The sequence below is a fragment of the Hyla sarda genome, chromosome 11, assembly GCF_029499605.1.
Source record: "Hyla sarda isolate aHylSar1 chromosome 11, aHylSar1.hap1, whole genome shotgun sequence".
Taxonomy (NCBI): Eukaryota; Metazoa; Chordata; class Amphibia; order Anura; family Hylidae; genus Hyla; species Hyla sarda.
The window spans coordinates 73,134,692-73,148,480 of record NC_079199.1 but is presented as its reverse complement, the minus strand read 5'-3'; the positions used below and the strand labels follow the sequence as shown (position 1 = coordinate 73,148,480).

The following is a 13,789-nucleotide window of genomic DNA, read 5'->3' as shown; positions in this document are numbered from 1 at the left end:
TCCATCGCTGTCGCCGTGTCCCGTCACTCCGGAACGTCTCTGCTGGCGGCCGGGTATCCTCGCTCTCCGTCGCCGCCATCACGTCGTTACGCACGCCGACGCACGTACCCGATGACGTGATGACGAGGAAGGAGAGCTCCGGCCATACAGGGGATCCCTAAACGGAGAAGACACCGAGGAGGCAGGTAAGGTCCCTCCCGTGTCCTGTAAGCACTAACCTGGCTATTCAGTCGGGCTTTTCGGGACCGCCGCTGTGAAATCGCGGCGCGTCCCGAACAGCCCGACTGAACAGCCTGGTTAGTGTCACTTTCCCTTCAGAGCTGACCGCTGCGTCTGAAGGGTTAATACAGGGCATCACCGCGATCGGTGATGTCCTGTTTTAGCCGCAGGTCCTGGCCGTTGATGAGACGGCCGTTGATAAGACGCACAGACTTTCCCCCCCCCAATTTTGGGGAGAAAAAGTGTGTCTTAAACGGCGAAAAATGTTTACATGTTTTTATATAGGAAAAGGGGATGATTTGAACTTTTAACATGGAAGGGGTTAATGTGTCTTAAACTTTTTTTTTTTTTACATTTTATTAGACTTTTAGGAGGAAACATTAGATTCCTCATAAAGATCAATTAAGTTCTCTTGAACTCCATTGATCTGTGTGATCTGCGATCTATTCATAGAGCCTAGTCCAGCCAGGCTCTATCAATGACAGAGCCACAGACACCCGGGAGCATTCACATGTCCCTTTAGACGCCGCTGTCAGCTTTGACAGCGGCAATCTAAAGGGCTTATAGCCAGCCGCGGCGATCGCCGCATGCTGGCTATTAGCGGCGGACCTCAGCTACTGAGAACAGCCGGGGGCTGCAGAGTATGGAGCGGGCACGAGTCCGGAGCCCGCTCCATACAGACTGCATGTAATGATAAAAATTAAACTTTCATATATTTTAGATTCATTGGTAGAGATGAGCGAACTTACAGTAAATTCGATTTGTCACGATCTTCTCGGCTCGGCAGTTGATGACTTTTCCTGCGTAAATTAGTTCAGCCTTCAGGTGCTCCGGTGGGCTGGAAAAGGTGGAAATATTCCTAGGAAAGAGTCTCCTAGGACTGTATCCACCTTTTCCAGCCCACGGGAGCACCTGAAAGCTGAACTAATTTATGCAGAAAATTCATCAACTGCCGAGCCGAGAAGTTCGCGACGAATCAAATTTACTGCAAGTTCGCTCATCTCTATTCATTGCACACCAACTGAAATATTTCAGGTCTTTTATTGTTTTAATACTGATGATTTTGGCATACAGCTCATGAAAACCCAAAATTCCTATCTCAAAAAATTTGCATATTTCATTCGACCAATAAAAGAAGTGTTTTTAATACAAAAAATGTCAACCTTCAAATAATTATGTTCAGCTATGCACTCAATACTTGGTCGGGAATCCTTTTGCAGAAATGACTGCTTCAAAGCGGCGTGGCATGGAGGCAATCAGCCTGTGGCACTGCTGCGGTGTTATGGAGGGCCCAGGAGGCTTCGATAGTGGCCTTCAGCTCATCCAGAGTGTTGGGTCTTGCGTCTCTCAACTTTCTCTTCACAATATCCCACAGATTCTCTATGGGGTTCAGGTCAGGAGAGTTGGCAGGCCAATTGAGCACAGTAATACCATGGTCAGTAAACCATTTACCAGTGGTTTTGGCACTGTGAGCAGGTGCCAGGTCGTACTGAAAAATGAAATCTTCATGCTTCCATCTGCTGAAAAGCTTTATGGAGATTAAGTGCACCAAAATCTCCTGATAGCAGCTGCATTGACCCTGCCTTGATAAAACACAGTGGACCAACACCAGCAGCTGACATGCACTGGACTGTTGCTCAGTGGTCCAAAGTACTTTTTTCGGATGAAAGCTAATTTTGCATGTCATTTGGAAATCAAGGTGCCAGAGTCAGGATGAAGACTGGGGAGAAGGAAATGCCAAAATTCCTGAAGTCCAGTGTCAAGTACCCACAGTCGGTGATGGTCTGGGGTGCCATGTCAGGGTGCCACATGAGGCTGATGCAATTTGCCCCATCACAGACGAAAAATTCCTTCCTGACTCCAATATGGAATCAGAATAAATTCATGGATTAACGTTCTGTCCACAGTCTAGTATCCACAAGTCTAGTGTCCATAACCTGTAATGTTAGATTTTTCCAGGGAAACCTCCAGGCCCCTCGTGAACTTGCACATGGAGTTCTAAAGTTTCCCTGTGCCAGAGCTGCAAAAACGAAAAATATAAACTTTAACTCCCCTTCCTACGTTCGGGGGGAACGTAGGAAGAGGAGTTAAAGTTTAATCCATGTTGCGCCGCTATCGGCATTATGTTCCTCCGGTGCTGCTCCGCTCCCTGCTGCTTCTCCTCGGACCATCACATTATTATCCTTGGATTATCCTCGGACGCAGCGATGTCCCGCCTCGGCCGGTAATAGGCTGAGTACACGGTCATGTAAGGAGCTCGGGCCGGCTCTTTACATGACAGTGCTCTCAGCGTATCACCGGCTGAGGCGGGACCTCGCTGCAGCCGCCGATACGCTGACCGCAGTATGACTTACCGAGCCTATGAAGCATAGAGCCGAGCAGTGCCGGAGGAACGGGATGCACATAGCGGCGCAATGGTTTTTGCACCTTAAAGGGAACCAATCATCAGATTTTACCCTATATAACGCTTGGGTAAAGCGTTATATAGGGTAAAATCTTTATTTTCACCATTCCAGATGCTCCTGCCTCCAGGGATGGTGAAGATATGAAGTTATAAACTAGTCAACGCCACGGCCGTAAGTAGTCACCTGGGCGGGGAGCTCTTCTCATCTACTCCCGTTCTTCTGCCGGCAGCGACGCCCCCTCCGCTTGATTGATGGGCCGCATCATTGTTCCGCTCACTGAACAGACGGAGCAGAGTGATGACGCGGCCCATCAATCAAGCGGAGGGGGCGTCGCTGCCGGCCGAAGAACGGGAGTTGGTGAGAAGAGCTCCCCGCCCAGGTGACTACTTATGCCGGCGGCGGAGACTAGTTTATAACTTCATATCTTCACCATCCCTGGGGGCAGGAGCATCCCCCGGGAATGGTGAAAATAAAGATTTTACCCTATATAACTCTTTGCCAAGCATTATACAAGATAAAATCTGATTGGTTCCCTTTAACTTTATTATGTAGGTCCGTTGTTTTACTTTTGTTAAATTATGACTTTGTGCACAAAAAATTGTACATTTAAAATTGTCCTCTTCTTCTGAGGTGTGAGGTCTTATTTTTTGTGCCATGATTTGTAGTTTCTATCTGTACCATTTCTGTTTTGATGGGAACTTTTTGATAGCTTTTTCTAAAAAATAAAAAAAAATTTGGGTATACAAAATGAGCAAAAATACGCAATTTTGGACTTTGTTTTTACGTATAAGCCATTATCTGTGCGTTAAAATATTTTTATAGTTCAGACATTTACACTCACGATGAGACCACATATGTTTTTGTTAAAAAAAAAAAAAAAAAAGTTGTGAAAAGGGAGTGATCCAAACTTTTGTTTGGGAAAGGGTTAATTCACATTTATTAACTTATTTTATCCCTCCTGGAAATCGGTTACCCATTTGGCCCTCTTTCCTACAAAGTCCGGTAACAGTGAAACTACCACTGCCTGAAGGTGCACTCCTATCTGGGACTTCCTATCAGGTGGGCAGTCATTTGTCCCAGTCGAGTGCCGAAAACACTGATTATTCTATGGCATAGCATTGATCAATGCTGGCAATCAGTGTATTGCATGTTATAGTCCCCTATGGGGGCTATAACATTGCAAGAAAAAAAGTTAAAAAGATGATTTAACCCCTTCCCTAATAAGTTTGAATCACCCCCTTTTTCCCATAAAAAAAACTGTGTAAATAAAAATATGTGGTATTGCCACATATGTAAATGTCCGAACTATAAAAATGTTTTGTTAATTAAACAGCACGGCCAATGGCATACATGTAAAAAAAAAATTTCTAAAGTCCAAAATTGTGTATTTTTGGTCACTTTTTATACCATAAAAAATGAATAAAAAGCGATCAAAAAATCTGATCAAAACAAAAGTGGTTCCGGTAAAAGCCAGATTACAAAAAATTAGCCCTCATACCAGCCCATACGCGGTAAAATAAAAAGTTATAGGGGTCAGAATATGACCATTTTAAACGTATACATTTTTGTGCATGTAGTTATGATTTTTTTCCAGAAGTACAACAAAATCAAACCTATATAAGTAGGGTATCATTTTTATCATATGGACAGAATAAAGAGTTGTCATTTTTACCGAAAAATGCACTGCGTAGAAGCGGAAGCCCCCCAAATTTTTTTTTTTTTTTGTGCCTTAGATTCTTGGGTAAAATGACTGTCATTACAAAGTAGAATTGGTGGCGCAAAAACAGCCATCATATGAGTCTGTAGGTGCAAAATTGAAAGCATGATTTTTAGAAGGTGATGAGGAAAAAATGAAAATGCAAAAATGGAAAAACCCTGCGGTTTTAATATGGGGTAAATAATATGGGGTAATGGTGGAGGAGGATGTGGAAGTTATTCTTGCAGGAATCCAAACAGTTCAAAATCAACATTTAGTCCGTGGGGGATAAAAAGTCCTTAAGGGGTTAACTATCCTGACATTAACTGGGAAGGCGAAACCTGTATGTTCAGCAAGGAGCACAGATTTTTGGCAATAATAAATGACAATTTACCTTTCCAAACTAGTGCAGGGCCCAACAAGAGGTAGGGCACTTCTGGTCCTTAAACTAACCAATAGGCCAGGCAAAGTTTCTGAGTTAGGTGTAGGGGTCATCTTGGTAATGGTGACCACAACATAATGGCCGAGTGTTTTTTGTCTAGAAAAGGTGCAAAAAAGGCGCGAGCAGGGTTTTTGTGCCTTTTTTGGGCCTTTTTGATTTACACATTTCTGCTGTTGAGTTGCAATACACGTGATATGGAATGGTTTATGAACCGCGCCATTTTGTGAAAAGGTGCAAAAAAGGCACAAAGCAACTGAAGAGTCTCTAAAACTACAACAGCCCAGACTTGGCTTAGCTTTTTGGTGTATGTGAGAGAAATTTCAGAAAATGTTTATCTGCATAAAATGTATCAAATGCTGTGACCAATTAATACATTTGATGCTCCTACACATTACCAGCACACACAAAAAATGTGTAGAAAAATGCTTCACTTACACCTACAGTGATAAATGCCGGCCCTATAAGAGGATGTACATAGCTCTCAGCCCAGTGGGGCTGCACGAGATATCGCAATCGAATCACGATAATTGTAGACTGCGATATAGCGATTTCGCCCTTCCCGCGATTATTTTGTTAATACTTGGAGGAGAAACAGTGAGACTCACACTGAAGGGGCTGGGTTGCGCAGCATGGGAGCCGACTTTCAGGTGAAACACTGAAACTGCTGATCCTGGCTCCGGTCTCGGCTGCGGCTGTATGCTCTGCCTCCGTTCAGCATAGCCCCGCTGTTAAGACGTGAGTCTCACGGTCTGCCCTCCCAGCAGTTCTAGGCACTGGGAGGAGGGGATTTATCCCCACCACTGCTGCCTGCCGTGCGGTGGGTGTATAAAATGAGCTCTGCATAAAAATTAAACCCCCGAAGCTTGCAAAATTGTGGGTTTATCAATTTCCCACCATAAATAATTTTCAGTAGTGCCGTAGATTTTATGGTAAAATAAAAGGGGTCATTACAAAGAACTGGTGGCACAAAAAACAAACCCTCATATGGATCTGTAGCTGAAAAATTGTGTTATGGCTCTTAGAAGGCGAGGGGAAAAAAATTTAAATAAATGAACTGAAGCACAGGCATGGACAAAGTCCAGTAAGTGAGGGTGGGCTTGCAATCCCCTGTGCTCTCTCCTATCAGACAGGAGAGAGCACAGAGGAGTACTAGCCCACCCTCACTTACTGGACTTTGTCCACGCCTGTCCTTCAGCTTGGACTAAGCCATGATTTTAGAAGCCGTGATTTCTATAAAAAGGAAATTAAAAATTTCTTATGAAGTATATTTAAAAGGTTAATGTTTTGCCAAGATATATAACATATAAAAAGTTTTTTTTTTTATCTGAAAGTGCCCATTTAAGGGGTTAAACAACTTGAAAAATCCCCCTCCAGTTTATTTAGCAGTTCATCAGCATTCCTGTAAAATACTATTTTTATATATATATTAATTTTTTTTCAGGAAAGAGAGAAAATCCGTGAAGAAAAACGTAAATATGCAGAGCGCTTAAAACTGTGGAATCAACGACGGGATGATTTAGAGTGTGATGATTTAAAAGTAAGTGTTTGCATTGTGTCAATATATAAATATATATTTATGAAATACTGTAAAGCTTTGGCACCTTCAAAAGTCCAAGCCAAGGCACAGCTTAAAAGTGTTTTAATCTAATTAAGACACACAGCCTTGGGAGTATTATGTGTTTTCATGTTCAGCTTCTTTCAAGAGAAAAAAAAACATGATCACAATGTCAACAGTACATGTTGATTAGATATATGACCAATGAACTTAAAGCAGGGCAGGATGTTTTACAGCATAACTCCTTAAAGAGTACCTGTCATCAACAAAAACTTTTAATATGTTGTTCCTAATAATTAATGAAGACATATTGTAATATATGTTCATTAAAAAATATTAATATTTATACCAGTTTTTTCATTTTATACTTTTGGCCACTAGAGGTCACTCTTTTATGCCTGGTCTGCAGGCAGCATCCTATGCTTTACATAGTAAATGTACAGCTTTTAGGACTAATGCTGAAAGGGCTCTGGTCCTTCCACAGGAAGTTCAGTGCCTGTCAATCATGCATGAGCATCACTGTGAGCTAGAAGCCTGCACGTGCCTCTCAGAGCCCAATCACCTCCCCCGCCCCTCAGCACCTGTTCTTATACATTGTATCCTCTCCCTGCTCTGTGTTTAGCTCCTTCCCCTGGTTCTTCTCGCCACCCCTCACATTATATTTGTCCAGCCATCAGCATTGACTTTTTAGTGCAACGCTGATGGTCTGAGGAGAGAGTGTGGCACTACTTTTGTTGGCTCTGATCGAGCTCTTATTTTTCTAATGAACACCCCATAAAAAAGCAGAAACCAGCCCGTGCAGTTCGTCTAGACCCCCCCCCCCCCTTGCAGCCCGAGGAAACCTGCGTTATACACAGCACACTAATATAACTCAGCCCTGGTTGGGATACACTGGCATACACACAAGGGACTACAACTCCCAGCATGTGTTATTCAGGAGTCTTAAGTCTGTGGTATAACACCAGCATGCTGCCTCTGTAGTCTCCTGGGAGTTGTAGTTCACCACACCTCTGCAGGGCATACACCAGTGTTTCCCAACCAGGGTGCCTCCAGGTGTTTCAAAACTACAACTCCCAGCATGCCCTGGTTGGGAAAGACTAGCATACACACACACACCTAACAGGGACTAAAACTCCCAGCATACACACACACACACCCACTTAACAGGGACTACAACTCCCAGCATACGCACACCTAACAGGGACTATAAATCCCAGCATACACACACACACATGGACTACAACTCCCAGCATACACACACACACACACACACACCAGGGACCCCCCCCCCCCCCCTTGTCCTCTCACAGAAATCATCCCCAGGCAGAGATTTATTCTCAGTCCCTGCAGTGTATGAATCCCCAGCCTGTGTACAGTAACCACAGTCAGAGCTCAGACAGGGGAGATGAGGAACAGTGCTCAGGCTTCTAGATCTGCTATTGCCGTGCTTCCTCTCTCCCCCTGCTCTGGCTTTCCGTGGAGATCTGGAGATGAGGGAGGGGGCGTGTACTTCTCCCCGTGGAGATCTGCGTCCTCAGCTCTGGGAGATGAGGGAGGGTGCGTGTACCTCCTCCCTCCCCTTGCTCTTCCCTCCCCCAACTCTAGCTTCGGAAATCTTAGGAGAGCTGGGGGAGAGAGGGCCTCACACCGGCCCTCCCCTGTGCTCCACATGTATGCGCGCTCCAGAAAGTGAGCACAGCATACAGGAAGAAGGGCGGATGCTGGCCCGGCCTGGCTTCTGATGACGTTACACCTGCCGGGCCACGCCCACTTCCTGCCCTCGTATACTGCTCAACACAGCTACTGAAGATGCTATGAAAAAGGTATTAACATGGGGTTTTAAACAAAAATAAATACAGGGATAGAGATAGTTAGTCAGGGACAGATGGGCAGGGGGACTAGGGAAAGTTTAGTTGATGACAGGTGCTCTTTAACGACGAATGACGTATATTTATCAACGGCCGGGACCCGCGGCTAATACAGGACATCACCGATCGTGGTAATGCCCTGTATTAACCCTTCAGAGGCGGCGATCAAAGCTGACCGCCGTATCTGAAGCGAAAGTGAAACTATCCTGGCTGCTCAGTCGGGCTGTTTGGGATTGCCGTGGTGAAATCGTGGCGTCCCGAACAGCTTACAGGACACCGGGAGGGACCTTACCTGCCTCCTCGGTGTCCGATCAGCGAATGAGATCCAGGCAGGAGCAGTCAAGCGCCGATAACGCTGATTACAGGCGTGTTAATACACGCAAGTGATCTGTGTAAAAGATCAGTTTGCGCAGTGTTATAGGTCCCTATGGGGGCTATAACATTGCTAAAAAATTTTTTTTTAAAAAGTGTTAGTGTTAACCCCCTTCCCTAATAAAAGTTTGAATCACCCCCCTTTTCCCATTAAAAAAATAAGTGTAAATAAAATAAACGTGGTAGCGCCGCATGCGTAAATGTCCAACCTATAAAAATATATCGTTAGTTGAACCGCACGGTCATTGGCGTACACGTAAAAAAATTCCAAAGTCCAGAAAAGCGTATTTTTGGTCACGTTTTAGACCATAAAATTTTTTTTAAAAAGTGATCAAAAAGTCTGATCAAAACAAAAATGGTATCGATAAAAACTTCAGATCACGGTGCAAAAAATGAGCCCTCATACCCCCCTGTATGTGGAAAAAAAAGTTAAAAGGGTCAGAAGAGGACATTTTTAAACGTATAAATTATCCTGCATGTAGTTATGATTTTTTCCAGAAGTACGACAAAATGAAACCTATATAAGTAGGGTATCATTTTAACCGTATGGACCTACAGAATAATGTGTCATTTTTACTGAAATATGCACTGCGTAGAAACGGAAGCCCCCCAAAGTTACAAAACGGCGTTTTTTCTGTGATTTTGTTGCACAATTATTTATTTTTTCCGTTTTGCTGCGGATTTTTGGGTAAAATGACTGTCACTGCAAAGTAGAATTGGTGACGCAAAAAATAAGCCATAATATGGATTTTTAGGTGGAAAATTGAAAAGGTTATGATTTTTAAAAGGTAAGGAGGAAAAAACGAAAATGCAAAAACTGAAAAACCCTGCGTCCTTAAAGGAGTACTCTGGTGCAGAGTATTCCTACTCCGTCCTGCCCGGGCTGCAAAAAAAAAAGCTGATCGGTCTTCCGGTCCATCCTCTACATACTTCCGGGTGTAACGAAGCGTCACATGGCGCTCAGCCTATTATGGGCCGAGGCAGAACATCGCGGCGGCCGGCGATTGGCTGAGTGCCATGTGACGCTTCGTTACACAGAGAAGTATGAAGAGGATGGACCGGAGGACCGATCAGCTGTAGTGGCGCTCCGCGGGAACCCAGGATGGTGCGAGATGGTTCATTTTCATTTTTTTTGCAGCCCGGGCAGGACTGAGCAGGAATACTCTGTACCAGAGTACTCCTTTAAGGGCATAAAGGAGCATATACCAGAAAATCATTCATAGAAACTTTTATACAGACCGGATGGGGAAAGATTTCTGGGGAGTTCTAAGTGATTCCATTCAGTCTGATGGAACTGAACAAATAAGAAATATTTTTGTACAGCATCACGTAAAGTAAATTAAAGGGCTGATGTTTACCTGCCATCTAAAACACAGACCAAAAAGGGTATGCTCCCATATGTTTTAGTCTTACAGGTATATATATATAAAAAAAAAAAAAAAAAATTATAAAAATATTTAATCTGAATTTAGTCTCTGGCTTTTAACACAGAAAAGTGTGATTTATCGTCCTTTTACTCAACTGGCGAATCAGGAATTTCCACCAGCTTTTAACAAAAGATGTATCAAAATATTTTGTCTGCTTAAAAAGAAAAAGGATGCAACCAAATATAGGTTATTTTGTAACCTCTGTAGTGTAAGGAAGGGAGGAAACAAATGAGAATTCTGAATTGGGCCTAGCAGAATCTTTTCTTGAAAATCATTATATAGAACTTACTATAAGAAAAACATGATCATCTGTTCAATTACCTTCTCTGCCCAGATTACATTAGTGATTTATTTGTGAATTATTTATTTGGTAAGAGCATCTTTGAGATTTTAACTACAAATTTACATACATTTTAATACACATTTTTTATATCATACTAAGTAAAGCTTAACAACTTTATTAAAATAAAAATGTATGCTTGCCTTTGCTTTTGTCTTAGAATCTTCCTGATCCAGTTACAGTGAAAACAAGACTCCCTCCTGATTGTTTTGGGGATGCTATCATGGTTTTAGAATTCCTTCATGCATTTGGAGAATTGTTTGACCTTAAGGATGAGTTTCCAGAAGGAATCACATTTGGTAGGTTATTTGTACCATTTTAAAGATATAGACTTAGATGAACTATTGTTGCATAAATTTCAGACACTGTCTGTCTGATCTAAATTGCAGAAACATTGATATTTGCAGAAACAAAGCTATTTGAATGAAAAATAATTTTGAAAGATTTCTCCAAAAACAAATCCACCACTGAAAATACCCAAATGCAGCCCTATTACTTTTACTTCTTTAGGGTAGGGTTGAAGTCAGTTGGTAGCAAAATCACCTGCAGAAAATATGCAGCAAAATATGTGACCTTACCCTTAAAGAGAACCTGTCTTTATGCTCCACAAACCATGGGATGCATAAAACTGCTGCAGGTAGCACGATCCCAGCATGTTATAATTTGCTCCAAAATTCTTTAATTTTACTTTTTGTGCATGGTTTTCTGCCATCTTGCCTCCTCTATTTTCAACCCTTTAATAAGCAAGCTCCATTTTACAAATCTGACTTACCTGTGTGGTAATTATCTCTGAATCGCTTGGGCCTGAAAAAGCCTTAAAAAGTTTTTTTGTGACCATATTGATATCTATATTAGTGGTAAACTTTCATTGATACATTCAGTAGTTTTTTTTGAAAAATTCCTACATTTCGTGGACATTTTCCAATTTTCTCGTTAGAGAAATCGTCATGCCACGTACATTTTAAAGTTATTTACCTTCTATAATATGTGTTTCTTTGTGTCGGCATCATTTAACACCTCAAAGACATCAGCCAGGAACCTGCCGGTAAGGGTGCGTTCACACTGCGGAATTTCAGCTCGCTGAATTCCGCAAGCGGAAATTCCGCCTGGTGGTCGCCACAGAGATTGCTTCGGTGCTAGGGCTGCGGGGCACTGAGCCGTTGCATTGCCGTAGAATGAGATTTGCCATAGAATGAGATGCTCTGCCTCCATCACATCCTATTGGCTCACTCTTGTCACGTGACCTATTTAAACGTCACGCATCGATGCGCACAGCAGTGTCAGTTTGGCTATTATAGGGAGAGGATCTCCTCTCCCTGTGATAGCTGAAGCTGCACGGAGCTCTCATGGCCTCTGTGGGCCGACAGAAGTTCACACATTTACGCAGCTCATACGGCTGGCTCATATACATTTACTGTTGATCCACAGCGCTGTCGGGATCCCGATAGCGCTGTCATCAGTGTGCGTCCCCGCGAGCGCCCCACGCCCGCAGCTCTACTCCCCGTCACCCGCAGCTCTACTCCCCGTCCAGTTAACGCTCAGGGAGCGGGGAACAGAAAGTAGAGCATCGGGCGCAGGTAAAGTAGTACTGCGCATGCTCAGCACTACGCAAATAACTTAACCTGCGCCCGATGCTCTACTTTCTGTTCCCCGTTCCCTGAGCGTTAACAGGACGGGGAGTAGAGCTGCGGTCGTGGGGCGCTCCCGGGGACGCACACTGATGACAGCGCCATCGGGCATAGGGATCCCGATAGCGCTGTGGATCGCTCCCTGAGTGTTAACGGGGGACGGGGAGTAGAGCTGCGGGGGACGGGGAGTAGAGCTGCGGGGGACGGGGAGTAGAGCTGCGGGCGTGGGGCGCTCGCGGGGACGCACACTGATGACGGCGCCATCGGGCATAGGGATCCCGATAGCGCTGTGGCTCAGCAGTACATGTAATAATAGAGTAAGTGTATATGAGCCAGCCGTATGAGCTGCGTAAATGTGTGAGCTTCTGTCGGGCCACACAGGCCATTAGAGCTCCGTGCAGCTCTAGCTATCACAGGGAGAGGAGATCATCTCCCTGTGATAGCCAAACTGAGACTGCTGTGCGCATCGATGCGTGACTTTTAAATATGTCACGTGACAAGAGTGAGCCAATAGGATGTGATGGAGGCAGAGCATCTCATTCTATGGCAAATCTCATTCTATGGCAAATCTCATTCTATGGCAATGCACAGTCACCATGACGGCTATGCAGAGCTCGTGGAATCAACGCAAAAAATGAACATGTCCTTTCTTTGTGCGAAACAATTTCAGCGGCGGAGAATTGTCCGCCGCTGAAATTTCGCAGTGTGAACGGGTCTCACGGAGAAACGTTCACACTAATGTTAAGTTCACACTGCGGAGTTCCACTTGTGGAATTCCGTAGTGTGAAAGCACCCCATTAGCGGATAACAATCGCATGATGCCACACATTATGGACGCGCTGCGTACATGTACGCCCTGCGCCTACTCCCCTTCTATGAGTGCCAATAACACTGATCAATGTTGTGCTATGTGGCTGAGCTGAATGTTAAAACAGCACTGTGCCCACCACACACGAAATTATTTATATATGTTCTTGCTGGGATTACTGCTTATCCTTGTTTTCCCACAAACTGGGTAGAACCACCTAAATCCCACCCTTGCCTGGAATTCTAGAGTGGGGGCTTTGGCAGAATATAGACCCACAACCTACATTAGAACTGCGCCTAAGCATTAATATGTAGGGGCTTTGGCAGAATATGGGCATTTAGAGCGGCCATGGGTCCCCCAGGGGGATAATTAAGCTATATTGGTTTTGTTTAAAATTATAAAGTAACAAGGAATTTTACAGTCTCTATTGATCCGGTCTCCTTTTTTTTTTTTTGTATTTTGTGTGATCTATGCATATAAAGTGCATCCAGGTACAATTTACTGCAGTATATACATAATCTGCCACCTAATGTACATGTGTGAAGCACCAGGCAAACTAGTATATCATGTCCCACCCACTAATGTGGGGATTTATAGCTCTCTCTTAATCAGATTGACCATTGAAAAGATATATAGGTGCAGTAGAGATATTTTCCATAAAAGAACAGTCGGCCTGATGTGCACCACATGCTGTGTGGATAGTCGTGTGGCATCTGCCACACTCTGAATCGCACTTTCAACTGTATATTTTATTGAGGAATTGGAGATCTAGAGAAATTAGGCTAAAATCACAATCTGTCCGCTTCATGTTTCACCACTTGACTTGGCTTTTTTAAGAAAACAAATGACAGCAATTAATGTCCCGTCAGAATGAACCTATTTTTGAGATACAAAGAGAAGTATCCAGGTGAATTCCAAGGGTATACTTTATTTGGATATTTGCAGATACACGTACAACACTCTGAAGCGTTTTGTGTGTTAGTGCTTAGTCATAGAGTTGACTCTATGACTAAGCACTAACGTGCGAAA

The 13,789-nt window shown here is 43.7% G+C and overlaps 1 protein-coding gene across 2 annotated transcripts in view; it reads left to right on the top strand.

The window, feature by feature from the left end:
- BAZ1A (bromodomain adjacent to zinc finger domain 1A) overlaps positions 1-13,789 on the top strand; it is a 353,746-nt gene that overhangs the window by 115,667 nt on the left and 224,290 nt on the right. For both annotated transcript variants that reach the window (XM_056545400.1, XM_056545399.1), the window contains exons 10-11: positions 6,204-6,299; positions 10,485-10,623. In XM_056545400.1, coding sequence (XP_056401375.1) covers positions 6,204-6,299; positions 10,485-10,623 — 235 coding nt within the window. The remainder of the gene's footprint in view (positions 1-6,203; positions 6,300-10,484; positions 10,624-13,789) is intronic.